General features: G+C 44.5%; 1 protein-coding gene across 4 annotated transcripts; it reads right to left on the bottom strand.

The window, feature by feature from the left end:
• Positions 1–5,833: 5,833 nt before the first annotated feature.
• LOC144737562 (uncharacterized) lies at positions 5,834–13,051 on the bottom strand. Of its 4 annotated transcripts, XM_078620317.1 has the most exons (4): positions 12,948–13,051; positions 12,456–12,540; positions 10,143–10,183; positions 5,834–8,268 (listed from the first exon to the last, which is right to left on the bottom strand). In XM_078620317.1, exon 4 carries the CDS (start codon positions 8,238–8,240, stop codon positions 7,047–7,049), a length of 1,194 nt encoding a protein of 397 aa, XP_078476443.1. In that variant the 5' UTR covers positions 8,241–8,268; positions 10,143–10,183; positions 12,456–12,540; positions 12,948–13,051; the 3' UTR covers positions 5,834–7,046. The 4 variants fall into 4 exon arrangements, with proteins under 4 accessions (XP_078476443.1, XP_078476442.1, XP_078476444.1 ...); XM_078620316.1 differs by lacking the exon at positions 10,143–10,183; XM_078620318.1 differs by lacking the exons at positions 12,456–12,540; positions 12,948–13,051 and adding an exon at positions 12,164–12,449.
• Between the last annotated feature and the right edge of the window lie 1,446 nt (positions 13,052–14,497).

Raw genomic sequence — 14,497 nt, 5'->3', positions numbered from 1 at the left:
ACTGGGTATACACTACACTATATGACTACCAAAACTCCTTTGTCAAGCACTCTGCTCCTCCCACCCAGCTTAAAAGACGCTACCAAGCTTAAAAGCGTTCATTGAGACGCTGTTTTTCCGACAGCTCTCTTCTTCACCTGAGGACGGCTGCTTGTGTTGTGGCCGAAACGTCGAGAATTGAATTTTTTTTATTTTTGTATTTCCCTTCTACGTGACTTTACCGAAAGAACCAAGAATATGAATACATTATGATGTGCCGGGCTCATTAACACTTAGTGACGAATGGCGGTTGTTGTTTTTGAGCCTTCTTATCCCGGAGCTTGTTGAAAGATCTTAAAGTTTTGTGGAATCCCACCCCGTAGTGGCGGTTAAATTTCGATTTCAAGCTTTCGTGACTGCAGGGATTCATCTTCTTGGTTCTTTCTTCCTACGCATTTCACAAGTAGTACTAATCGCATATCTGCATTTCCCATAAATATGCTAAATTCCTCTTGATATGCAAATTATTTTGTCAAGGCGCTCTTCGCCCCTCCATTCCAGCTTAAATAGTCGCTCCAAGCCTGGGGCTTGTCATTCAGACTCTGTCTCCTCGACACACCTGTTCTCCACCTGAGGACGGATACTTGCGTTGTGGTCGAAACGTCGTGAGAATTATTTTATTTTTATTATTTAAATTCTGTGACTTTACCGAAAGAACCAAGAAGATTATCCAGAAATTACACAACGGAGATAACACATCAATTATCACCCGCTAATGACAGACTCATGCCCACGTGCAGGCTAGAGCAGGGTCACCTTATGCCACACAGAGGCAGCTGCCACTTGGGGCGCTCTTCGAGTGTTTGTGATGATATATGAAACAAAACTGAGTTGATGAGGCAATTAAGCAAGAACCACATAAATGCAAATATGAATATAACAGTGCGATGAATGCTTATGTGCCTTTTCCCAAATTAATGTAGTGTTGTGTAGAATCACTCAGTCGAACAAGTTGTTCCAAGTCACCTGCTTACACTATATTACTCTCTCTCGTACCAGTTATAGGCACTCCTATCTGTCTATACGGTCACTTTGTAAACCAACTTCCCCTATCTACTTTACACCTCGCTGACCTGCCTGCAGCAGCTCTTCCTCTCAGCAGCTCCACACTCACAGCTCCGCACACAGACAGCAGCTCACACAGCTTGCACCAGAGGCGTAGCTAGGATATTTTGCGCCCGGGGACGAATTATAAAATTGGCGCCCCCCCCCCCCCCCCGTTTAATCACATTTTCCTATTACATCGAATAAGGAATAACAATTTCAATTGTAATGAAATATTATATTTAAAGAAGCAAATTTATAGAAATTATATTACATGGCTCACTCAGTCACTGTCGTAGACTGGTTGACAGTCTACAAAAGATAATTTTTTCTTGATTTCACTGTCGCAAACTGCTCAATCACGTAATAAAAATCAGTTTCTTCCAATGTTTCTCTTTCAACGCTAAGAAGAGCAAGATCACTGAGACGATCTTGTCCCATTGAAGCACGCAAATACGACAAAATAAGTTTCAATTTGCTGAACGACCGCTCACAGCTTGCAATTGAAACTGCTATTGTTAATAAAATTTGCAGTGAAATTCGCAAATTCGGAAATATGTCGTCTCCATAAAACACAATAAAACCAAGAAGATCCAAAGGAGTTTCTGGTAGAACTTCATTCTGGTTACTGAGCAGCATTTTGCAATCTCCAATTTCTGTGAAAATTTCGTGGCCATTGATGTCGGTGTCATAGAAATTTCCAAAATCTTTGCAATTTCGACGAATTGCATCGACATCTGTGTCAGATAGAAGAGTTTTGACGTCCAGCAGAAATCCAAATTTTGTGTTCAGGTCTTTTAGTCGTAAAAACCGTGTTGACATATCCTGTTGAAGTCGATAAAATACACTTCATAACGCGCACAATTTCTTCTTCTGCTGAAAGTCCTGCATCTCTTGCCAGTTCTCCTGGCATCTTCCGACGTCGCCTAATTCTTCTGTCCACATCGATCCCCCAGGCTGTGCATCTTGTTTTGGCGTTTTCTACAGCAACTTGGCTCAAATCATCACGAAGCTTGACAAATTCATGCTCCAAAGATTTAAGATCAGTTGCTGCTTCCTTGAAATTCATAGTAGGATCCTGTAAGCGCTTCTGAACACGATCAATTTTTCCAAGAATGACATTCCAGAAATGTAATAAAACTATGAAGTTAAAATTTAATACGCATGCTTGTGTAGTGAGTTACACATGTAACTGTTCTGCATCACTTCTGGTTTCAGGCGTCATAGTTACGTCCTCCGATAATTTGTCTAGCAGCTCTACTAGTTCTTCCAGTCCTTCATAGATAGCTTTACCAGCTTCTGATCGTGCACTCCAGCGTGTTTCAGATTCCCGCTTTACTGTGATGGGCACAGCTTTTTTTAACTCTTCCCAACGAATTGTTGAACGAGAGAAAAACAAATATATACTTTCAACTGTTCCAAAAAATGTGACAAGTGGATCCTGTTTAGCTGAGTGTACTCCTGCTAAGTTTAAGCTGTGGTTGTCACAGTTGACAATGCTCTGTGATTTTTGTCACATATTCGTTGTTGAAGGCCGGATATATTCCCAGTCATCACAGCAGCATTGTCATAACATTGTGCTCGACAGTCGGCTAGAGGTATGTTGTCAGATTTCAGTCTCTCGACGATGACTCTTTCTAGGCTTGCTGCATCTTTTGCATGTATCTCGATACTGTATAACCTAAAAATGATTATTTGATAGTTACTTTTTTAGTTTGAAAATCCACATCCACAAATCTTACGACCTGAGAAAGCTGTTCCCGATGTCCTAGATCAGGAGTTGAGTCAAGTAAGATACCGTAGTACTTGTTTTTCCTGATATCACTCAACAATTGGTTATTTACAGTCGACGCAAGTATGTGGATAAATTCATTCTGGATTTCCGGTGACAAATAAGAAACTGATCCCGGATTTTCTCCTGCGTGCTATACGTGTTTTGCTAACAATGGGTCACACTGAGCAACGAGTTTGATCAGCGCGAGAAAGTTTCCAACATTTTTATCCTCATCCGTATTCAAATTTTCCGCGTACCAAAATGTAATTACATGACATGTAGGCTGTGTGTGGCGGGATATATAAACTTTTAGCTTGAGGTGTAGATTTGTGCAGTAGTTTCAGGCTGCCGCGCCCGCCGCAATAAGTTATAATGTAAAGTTGTAAGCCTCATTTTGGCGCCCCTTTACCTTGGCGCCCAGGGACATATGTACCCCCCTGCCCCCCCCCCTAGCTACGCCTCTGGCTTGCACACAGTCGTGCTCACACAGAGCTTGAACACAGCAGAGCTCACACAGAAGCTTTGCTCAGAGCTTGCACACACAGCTACTCTCCCTCTGCGCCGCTGCCCTCGCCAACGTTCCCTTAGACCCACTCACTCGTCCGATCCGGGCGGGGGGGATCAACCATCACCCGCCCATCGATTCGTGAGGGTTGAGGCAGTCCCTAGCATGAGCGGCAGCGGCGAGATGTCTTCACCTTGGTCCCAGAACCCGAATCCCGCTCCGTCCTCACACACCCCCTTATATCCTCCTCCCAATTATCCAGCTCCTCCCTTGTGTCTCTTTAGGGACCGACAGGCTGGCACCTGTCAGGCCATCAATCACTCCTTATCGCACGTCTCCAAGGCGACACCTCCGGTGCCAGAGTATAACCCCGGACCGACCCAGTCTGCAACCGAATCTCCCGTTAAAGAGGTGGCGGTTTGCAAATGCAATCTTACGTTGCACACGCGAACCTGCCTGCCCTCAGTTTCCCTCGGGCAGCAGTGCACACCACGTATTTTCCCACACTACATCCCCCCCCCCCCCCCCACGAATATAAACGCAGCTGTCCTGGCTGTAATATACATCCCTTGTGCGCATGCAACATGACAACTCATAAACACAACTCTATAGTGACCAGTGACAGACCCCTAACTACAAGACAATCATAAGCAGTGACCATGAAAAATAACAAGAACAAGGGAATGGGAAATTAATAAAAAACAACGCGTCGTGAATGGGTATGTGCAGCAGGCCCGTCCCCGCGGGTAGAGACGGGTCTGCTTGAGTGTGATGAGTGTCCGATGAGGGAGTCCGCAAGGCTCCGTCCGTGGTCCTTAGATCCTCCGGCCCTGCAGGCGGTACAGAACATTCCTTCTCACGGCCTGTTACTTTAGGCTTGGCGGTTGGCGTACCAGACACATCAGACACCGGCCGGCAGGGATGTGGGGATGAATCGACCGGACCGGACAGAACGTGTTTTTAACCACGAAGGATGCACAAACCAGCGCCGCCGGCCCAAACAGATACACACACACTGTGACTGCCGAACCTCAATGACCTCGACCGGCCCATGACAGGGGCGGTACAGTTTTGGGGACGTGCCCACAGGCACCTGGAGGCAATGTTGCCAAGCCTTGTCCCCCACTTGCCACGGTATTCCAGGCACTTCATGACCCTTCAGCCGCTCGTTCCAGGCCTGTCTGCGGGCTGAGTTGACCCTAGCGGCTTCACGGCCCAACCGCAGCTGCTCCAGTATTTTCAATATGGGGTCAGGCACTGCCGAACCTTTCTGCAGGGGGCTCAGTCCCAACTGAACTTGCACAGAGGGATCGGGTTCCCTCCCATACATCAAATAACACGGTGAGAAACCGGTCAAGGCATGGGGAGCAAGTCTGTATGCCACAAGGACCCCCGGGAAGTGCAGATCCCAATCCGATTGTCCGCCAGTCACTTGCTGGCATAGCGGTGAGGGTTCTATGCAACCGCTCAACCATCCCGTCACTCTGCGGATGATACGGTGAGGTGCGAATTTTCCACGTGCCCAAAAACTCACACACATCCTGGAGCAATTTGGAGGAAAAATTCATACCCTGATTCGTGAGCAGTTGCTCCGGGGCCCCCTTATCCACAAAGGCGTCGGCTATAGACGCAGTTGACTGGTCAACCAAGGGCCAGGCCATAGGCCAACGAGTCAAATATTCGACCCCCACGAGGAGGTACTTGTGCCATCTCTGGGAGACCGGGAAGGGACCCAAAATGTCCAGGGCCACAAATTAATTCAGCCGTGACACAACAATGGACTGTGACGGAATCTGCTGTCGCGAGGCAGGAGATTTCCGACGCGCACAATCGACACAACCTCTAATCAGGAGGAGGACATCACTCTACACCCCGGGCCAGTAAAAGTCCTTTTTCAACGTCGCCAATGTTTTAGGCACACCCAAATGCATTAACTTTTCGTTTACGGCCTTCGTAAGTTTACCCCTAAGTGTCAGCGCTGGCGACCAGCGGACGAGCTGCGAGCGATATCGGGCACCGCCAAAGGCAATGATCGTGCCGACTCAACAATCATCCAGCAGTGGAGAAGCCTGGAGCTGCCACCAAGAGAGAGCGCCGTGTGTATGACACGCCCACACACACACACACACGACTCATCGCTCAGGAGGCAAGCAAACCGAGGTATTATAGGTACAAGGAAAGCCCCACCTCTGCGCCGGCTTGACTCAAAGAGTTGAGCACGAAGACAATACACCCACACACACACATATCGGGACTAATAAGATTGCTCCAAAAGTGATCTTTGTTTCGAAAAGGGCCATCCTAAGGTGGTGCGTTAACTATTAGCTGATCGTGGAAAACATTGTCCGGTCCATTGAGCTACTTGAATATGGTCGTATAGAAGTATTTTAGTCATTCGGTTCGTTAATTGCATAGCTTTAGCAATACATTAAATGACGCTACGATGTTACGAATCTACACACTCACAGGAATACTATTGTGTTGAGATTTATTTCTTTTGATCACGGAATCTTGCCCGCGGATCAATTCAAGTCCATTAGCCAATTGATAAGCATCTCTTAGGCAAATAGGCACACTGACACAAACTATTGTTCCAGGGCATGTCGATCAATTGCATAATCTTACCAATTAATTCATTGAAAACTACTTTGGCCTTGGGAACATGTTTCTTTACTACTGTTCGTATTAATATTGTAACAGATTCTTAAGGACTTTTATCTATCGGCGTGTATGGTCTCTTTACTCTGAGGAATTAGCCGATTAAATTTCGATTTAAAGCTTTCGTAACTGCAGAGATTCATCTTCTTGGTTCTTTCGGTACGTGACTTTACCGAAAGAACTAAGAAGATGAATTAGTCGATTGTTCTATTATCCAGTTAATAAACGTAACCATTGAGGGTTAATTGTACGGATCAATGAGAAGGACATTTCCAGGAGTACTGGAATGACAATTCCTAGCATAAGAGTTCGCATATTAGAGTGTTTTGTTTTAAGATATTAAAGTTGCTTAACGCAGAAGAGTCTGAGTGTCCCTTCCTAAGTTCATGCGTAATAATCATAATTATAAGAACTGTATCCTGCGGTGAGATCTGAATTTTGAGACCTGACATGAACACACTAAAACATAATCAGTAAAAGTTCAAGCGAGAATCACTGTATTATACTCTTTAGGTCTTTCGGTAAAGTCACGTTGATAGGTTCAAAGAAAATAACAAAAGCCCATCTACGTAACTTCACCAAAAGATCCAAAGAATATGAATTCCTCGAGTCACGAAAGCTTTAAGTCAATCAATGTATTATCACGATTGGTAAAACAGCCTGAGACAACGAAGCAGAGCCTAATTCGCATAATTACATACACTTGCATAACTTCATACAATTACACCTTCATATTATTATCACGATTGGTAATACCCCGAGATATAGCATAAATACATAATTAGCATAATTTCAAAACATTACGCATTTTCAGTTTTCATTTAATTTTCATTCTTTTTCAAGACTTAATATATACAACACTTGAGAGCTTATTGGCTCTTGCTCGTGGTTAATCATCTACCCAACCCACAGGTCCACAAATACTGGTCGCTCTTACTCTGCAGGTTGAACCCAGGAATTGAGTGTTCGACTTTGTTCTTTTCATTAAAGGCCTGTGACAAAGGTGAATCTATCATTGTCTCAAGCTTACACATCTACCGGGTCTCCATTTGACTTTGTATTGTCTAAGAAGTCCACCCACACCTCCACTTCCACAAACTGCTGGGAGTTGCCTCCCTCTGCCTCACAGTCAGAAATCTCCTCCTGCTTCACGTTGCCTCCATCGATGTGAAGGTCCAATTTCGGAGTTGAATCTTCATCTTCACAGTTTACCATCACTTCTTCGCTCTTCACCATCACTTCTTCACATTTCATCTTCATTTCTTCGCTCTTCATCACTTCTTCACATTTCACCTTCGCCTCTTCACATTTCACCTTGATACCTTTAAAAGTGTCCAAGCTGGGATTCACTTCTGGTTTCATGAGGGATGGGCTCTTTGCAGCACTTTGACTTTCACAAGCCGATTTCAGACTCCACTCCTTGGGGATGTTCTGATGATTGTATGTCCTCTGGTGTGTTTTAAGATTTGATAAACCTGCAAACGCCTTCCCGCACACAGTGCACCTGAAGGGTTTCTCTCCCGTGTGTGTTCTCTGGTGTAGTTTAAGATGTGATGACTCAGAAAACGCCTTCCCGCACAGAGTGCACATGAAGAGTTTCTCTCCTGTGTGTGTTCTCTTGTGGCAATTAAGACATGATAACCATGCAAATGCCTTCTCACAGACAGTGCACTTGAAAGGTTTCTCTCCCGTGTGTGTTCTCTGGTGTAGTTTAAGATGTGTTGACTCAGCAAACGCCTTCCCACACAGACTGCACTTGAAGGGTTTCTCTTCCGTGTGTGTTCTCTGGTGTGTTTTAAGATTTGATAAACCTGCAAACGCCTTCCCGCACAAAGTGCACCTGAAGGGTTTCTCTCCCGTGTGTGTTCTCTGGTGTATTTGAAGATGTGATGATTGTGCAAACGCCTTCCCACACAGAGTGCACCTGAAGGGTTTCTCTCCCGTGTGTGTTCTCTGGTGTGTTTGAAGATGTGGTGATTGTGCAAACGCCTTCCCGCACAGACTGCACTTGAAGAGTTTATATCCTGTGTGTGTTCTCTGGTGTCTATGAAGACCTGATGACCATGCAAATGCCTTGTCACACACAGTGCACTTGAAGGGTTTATCTCCTGTGTGAGTTATCTGGTGCTGTGTCAAATGTTCAGGACGATCCGTGCTGTATGCACACTGGTCGCGTTGTTGCCTTTTTGTACCGAGCTGCGCCGAGTGCCTTTGCTCCATCAGATCTATTCTGCGGAGGAAGCGTCAGCTGCAGACAGAAAAAAAGAATATCCACACCATCTACGTCAGTATCGAGGCACAGAGGAATGCATATATACAGTCACACATACTTACACATCTATACTTATTCATATATTCATGATATAGTGAAAAAGATTCCCAAATTAATCACATGGCTGTTATGACACACAATGAAAGGACAAATGGTCAGAAATATGCCTGGAAGCCCTTTAATTTAAAAAATGAATGTTAACCCAAAACTCCAAGCACACAATTTCAGTTGTCTGGCTACAAAAGGAATATTTATTAAAGAAAAATGCAGCTAACATAGCAAAGGGTGTTGAAAATAATACTATTTGTATTATGCAGAAATGCATAGATTAATGTTCAATCGCTTACTTAGAGGTATGAAGCCAGGCTCAGATTTCCTTGAATGCTGGGATGAACAGATCTAACTTCAGCTGCATATGTGCTGTGTTAACTTCCCGTTTCCATTATTATAAAAAGCTCCAAAGGAAAACTAAAATAAACTATTGTTTTGATTTAACCTACGTGTTCAAAAGAGTTAATATACTTAACTGCAAATACAAACTTTACACTGTCACACACTGGCATGGTAAAAAGGTGGTGGTGTGTCCAGAACCATGCATGGCCACCTTCATCTGCTCAGTATTAATGCTTGTCTCACTTCACCAAGTAATTAATTGAGGATCAATCAACATAGCCGAGACCCACAAGAAGTTAAGTTTTCACTTATCAATCACGTTTGTTGTCGGCTATAATCAAACTCTAATTATTGAGTTCATAATACAGTGATAACACTATGAAACACAATTTTTGTTCATGGGTATTAAGTGTTATTTTTTTTATTGCTCATGCCTAAAAAGTATAGAAAATCGCTATTATTCCCCACAAACTTTGCTTTTGTAACCAGGCCCGTTTTGAAAATAGGTAAATTTCTAAATATCAATATCCTGGTCACAAAAGCAAAGTTTGTTGGGTATAATAGCAATTTTCTGTACTTTTGAGGCATAGGCAATTAGGAAATAACACTACCCAGGAACAATTTTTGTTGTTACACAGTGTAATAACTGCGCCACCGCTCCCCACGTAAATAAACTCTTACAGATGTAGTGACATAGCAGGATGTTACTGTGTAGTGCCGGCCCTAGAGAGGCACGGCGTGCGGTGTAACGACATCACGGATACCACGATGGTGGGTGTAGTACCGGCCCTAGAGGGGCTCCGTGAGCGCTGATTGATATCGCTGGATGGCACCACGCTTGGCGTGTAGTACCGGCCCTACAGGATAGGGTGTGGGAGTGCCAGCCGTAGGAATGAGGTTACTAAAGGCCATGGCACTCTTGTTGACCTAGAGGACACGTGACCAGTTAAGTCTACAAAGGGGCCCCAAGTGGGGGCTAGGGGTGGTCACGTGGTTGGGGTCCAGATCCTGCTCGAAGATTCTGGAAGGTGGTCGTGGCCAAGGGTGGAGCCAGCCACACCGCAGAGAATATAAGGCGGGTCCCCCAGAGGGACCGGCGTCGTTATTCATCCTGAAGAAACCTTCGTATACGTTCTACGTTCCACCGAGTCTCCAACAAGTGGACCTGGACCCGAGCCGTGGTCCCTGTCCGTCGTAGATATTTACGTTGTAATTAGTGTAGTTAGCCTGGTGGTCACCACCATAGGTTGTTATTCTGTTAAGGGGCAGTTACCCCATGTGTTGGTGTTAAATAAATGTGTTGCCTCCAAGTGTACATCTGCGACTCAGATGAACTCACTACACATACATTTCACATGAATGCCATGTAAGTGTGGATCACTTGTCAGCACCACCAAACACATACTATTCATACCCACTTCAAGCACTGCAAACAATTACTCCCGTCAACAACTTACATCCTTATACTTCATTCCTCTGCAGCTTTGTCTTCACATTCCTACAACGATTACACATTCAACTATCAGTTCATTAACAATCTCACCACAGCATTCACTCACACACTCACTATTTATGCTTATTCTGCTTACTAATTTTTACCTCCACCTATAACGTTCCTTGCAGAAAACGCGCACTTTCTTCACCAAAGCTGATTACAATAACTGATGCCATTCGTACAAGTGCTGCCATGGCTGCATCTATTGAGGACACTTCTGAACACCCAAGAAGCAAGACGGCATGCTGCCAGTGCTGCTATGCCTGCACCAACAGTGAATGCATCTCATCAACAGCAATAGGCTACACAAAACTAACACAGCACAAATGGCTGCTGCCACAGCTAATCAAACTCCAGTCCGCCAACAAGCACGGCAGCTTGCAAACAGTACGACAATGGCTGCAACCAGGTGCCTACCCTGCAGCCACAAAGATAAGTATTTTTTTCCATACATTCCTCACTTCATTTACACTTCTGATCCATTAGATGCCACTGGTTCAATGTCTACTTCTTGCAGCTACTGCCATGCAATGATATGGAAAGGAGACACTCTAGGGCTATGCTGCAACAGTACCATGGTTCAGCTGCCTACATTTAATGACCATACCGAGCCTATTTATGTATTGATACCTGACAAGCCATTTCCGAAACAACAATATAAGATATAACTCATGGTTCCAAATAATCATGTTCTGGCATCGAGCAACTCATCCTAACATCTGGCTACATGCCCACATTTCAAGTTCAGGGCCAGGTACATAATCTCATTGGCAGTCTGCTGCCACTACCTAATAACCTACCTACATTACCACAGATCTACTTGCATCTCTGACAATACCAGACAGGCTCACCAGCATTGCAAAAATGTCATCAACACCAAGATGCCAGTCCTATTGCAAGATATGCTCCATAAGGAAAACTCTTACAATCACAGTTTCAAGTGTGCCATGGAGAAGATTACTTCAGAGTACAATGTTGTCATTCATGCAGACTAAACTCCACATGGTCAACATGAGTGCCGCTTAAATGCACTCACATCTGAAGTCGCTGTCATTCTGACTGCTGAACAACATGGCACTCGAGGCATCGTCTTGCAACTGAGGAACAATACCCTACACAGAAATGAAACACACCGATCCTATGATGCTCTGCAATGTCTACTGATTTTCTGGCAAGGTGATGATGGCTACAATTTCCGACTCCGCCAAACTGACCCAGCAACAGGCTTGCCAACACAAAAGAAGATTTCCGCCATAGACTGCTTTGCCTTCAGGATCATGGTGCGAACGGCAACTTCAATCTCTTCTTGAGATGCAAAGAGCTCTTCCACAAATTTGCTGTCGACATGTATGCCAAAATGGAAGCATCATTTGATTAAACCTACCAGATGGAAAAACATACAACATTGTCTATCCTGAAGCTCTCCAAGGGCAACACATTTTAAAGCTGTCCTCATTATGAAAAAACAAGCCCTGCGATTGTATAACACAACCTAAAAACCGTGACGATATACACACATTTATGGATTTCATTGGCAGAATTCAATAATTCTAATAAAGCCAGCATGGCAAGACATTACTCTTAATGTTTGATTACTGAGAACTGAGCTAAGCCGGGTAACTTAGTTATTACTGGATAAATACTATACTTCCGATTAAGTTTGTGCGTGAGTGGGGAGTGGTAGTGGAACGTTTAGAGTGCTGCGCTATGAACCAAGTGAGCCGATTTATATTCCCAGAGTCAAGCCACAACATTTGGCTGTCGCCTGATGAAGCTGGTTGTAATTACTGTCAAAACGTTGTACTCAGATGGTAAATGCTGTGGCTTGGCTCTCCAACACACCGATATGCTGTACTAGTACACTACATTTCGATTTAAAGCTTTCGTAACTGCAGGGATTCATCTTCTTGGTTCATTCGGTAAAGTCACGTAGAAGGGAAGTAATAAAATAATAAAAATAAAACATAATAAAACAATTCTCACGACGTTTCGGCCACAACGCAAGCAGCCGTCCTCAGGTGAAAACCAGGTCTGTCGAGGCGACAGCGTCTGAATGAAACAGCACACGTGCTTATTATACACACCATACACTACTATACACTACACACTACACTACTACACACTACACTATACACTACATTACACACTAGTGCTGTACTAGTGACGCATTGGCCACGTTCTGTTTACGTGACAAACCCCTTACTAATTGGCTGTGTCGGGTGGTGGCGGGGTTAACGACACATCGATTTATTTACGCGATCTCACACAAACAAACCTGTATTATGGCTGTATATTTGGAGTTCGCGTGTCCCTCTCTCTCCCTGGTCGCGTGGATTTTCCTCCGGATCTTGCGGTTTTCCCTGCACATTTAGAGTCAACATCACCACGCGTTTAGAGTATTTAACCGATAAACATTTCCACACGTTGATAAGCCCACTGTGTTGTGGGCAGGTCGCTTCTGAAAACGAGCGGTGTAGCTCAAGTGGGCTATGCCTGGTGAAATAAAAAAAAAACGTAGAAATATTTAAAAGAAAACAAAGTTTCAAATTAGCGAGCCAGGTGAAGACAAATGAAACTTAAGCAGAGAATTAAAGCAAATGCAATCAGGCGAGGGCAGGAGGCAAGGCCCCGCGTTGTAATGTTCCAACCAGGACGATTCCATACTCGCTGCTGCTCAATTTATATCCCTACGAGAAAAAGGAGCGAGGCTCTACCTGGGTTCACAACAACAACCAACACCACAATAACCACGATGTCAACTTCTCACCTCGGATCTCAGTGAGTGAGCGTGCGGGGAGCAGCAGCTTCCTAGTATGTCGTGACGTCATGCGGCAGCAGGTGACATGACGTCACTTGCGGGGTTCACACAATCCCCTCCCCTAGCGAGCAGCAGGGTAACTGAATAAATTATGATAATTTACCGGGCTCATTAACACTTAGTGGCGAATGGCGGTTGTTGTTCTTGTTACTGTGTGTGAACAGGCTGTTTGTATACTGTGTGTGGGTGGTCCGAATCAGTCGGACAGCATTGTCATTTAATCGACTGCGCTATGCTGTGTGGAAGCTACCTGGTCTGTCGCTCCGCATGAAGCTTCGGTTCTTCTCGGCCACAGTCATGCCCTCCCTTCTGTAGGCATGTGAAACGTGGACCCCTCTAAATGGAACATTCAGGCTGGCATGCCTACACTCAGATTGAGGGAAGCCCAAGTGGTAGCACATTATTTATTGCAGAGGTTCAAGGTTCATTTAGCTGTGACGGTCCCACCTGATGACAGAGACTTGTGTTGCCTCCGAAACATCGTGATTTATTATTTTATTTCTATTATTATCTCAAATGTTTTATTATTTATTTATTTTCTCGCCCCACAGCACACGCTGAGCACCACGGTGCACTGCAGCTAACAATCACACTTGCAGAGTCAAGGACTTCGAGAAGTTGTAATGTACTAAGGTAAGAGGTGTGACAAGTTACGTGGTCGAGGGAAATTGTTCATCGGAGTTTTTGGTGGCAAGGAACCTTATACAGCATGCCTCATGCTATTGTTGAACAAAGGAATTTTCTACATGTTGTACTCAGCTAAGAGGTGTCAGAGAATCGTTGGCAAAACGCCCGTGGTGACATTAATTAACTTTCCCAAGTGGAAACTTGAGGTGCACACCAGTCTCGAGTGTGCACAGAAACATTGCCCAAGCTACAGCCTGGGAAGTTCTGTTGGTGGTCGAGCCGCCCTGACTGATTCTACGAGGTGTGGAGAGGCCGAGAGTGCGTCTGAAGTATCACGCACAGTCTCTGCTGAACCGGTGGCACCCAGACATCGCTGATTACCGAGAATGGGGCACCCTTTTAACGACGGGCTGTTGTAGGTAGAGTAAATATTAATTAATGCATTGATTAACTCAGTTTATTTAATATTATGGGTTTATAATGTAAGTATTATACTCTTTGGTTCTTTCGGAAAAAATCACGTTGGTATAAAATAAACCAAAATAAATAACGACATTTCGGGCGCAACACAAGCGTCCATCATCAGGTGGGAAAGCATGGTCTGCTGCAAGTAGTCGTACTCTCGTTATTTATTAAGTTTTATTTTATACCTACGTGACTTTACCGAAAGAATCAAAGAGTATGAATTCCTGCAGTCACGAAAGCTTCAAATCAAGGTTGTAAGTATCTTTATGTTGCACACTCGAAATTAAGGACGTGGGCAGGTGCTCCAAATCGAGGGCAAACACATTTATTGTGGTTATTCTGTAATATGCAACAGCACGTGTCACACACAGCAATCTTCAACCGAGTCGCCATTAAACATGTGACTG

Source organism: Lampetra planeri, chromosome 71 (genome assembly GCF_965212315.1).
Source record: "Lampetra planeri chromosome 71, kcLamPlan1.2.h2, whole genome shotgun sequence".
NCBI lineage: Eukaryota > Metazoa > Chordata > Hyperoartia > Petromyzontiformes > Petromyzontidae > Lampetra > Lampetra planeri.
This window is presented reverse-complemented; position numbering and strand designations above follow the sequence as displayed.

Bases quoted from the DNA above. Each gene is read 5' to 3' on its own strand.
- LOC144737562 (XM_078620317.1), bottom strand. From the start codon at position 8,240: ATGGAGCAAAGGCACTCGGCGCAGCTCGGTACAAAAAGGCAACAACGC.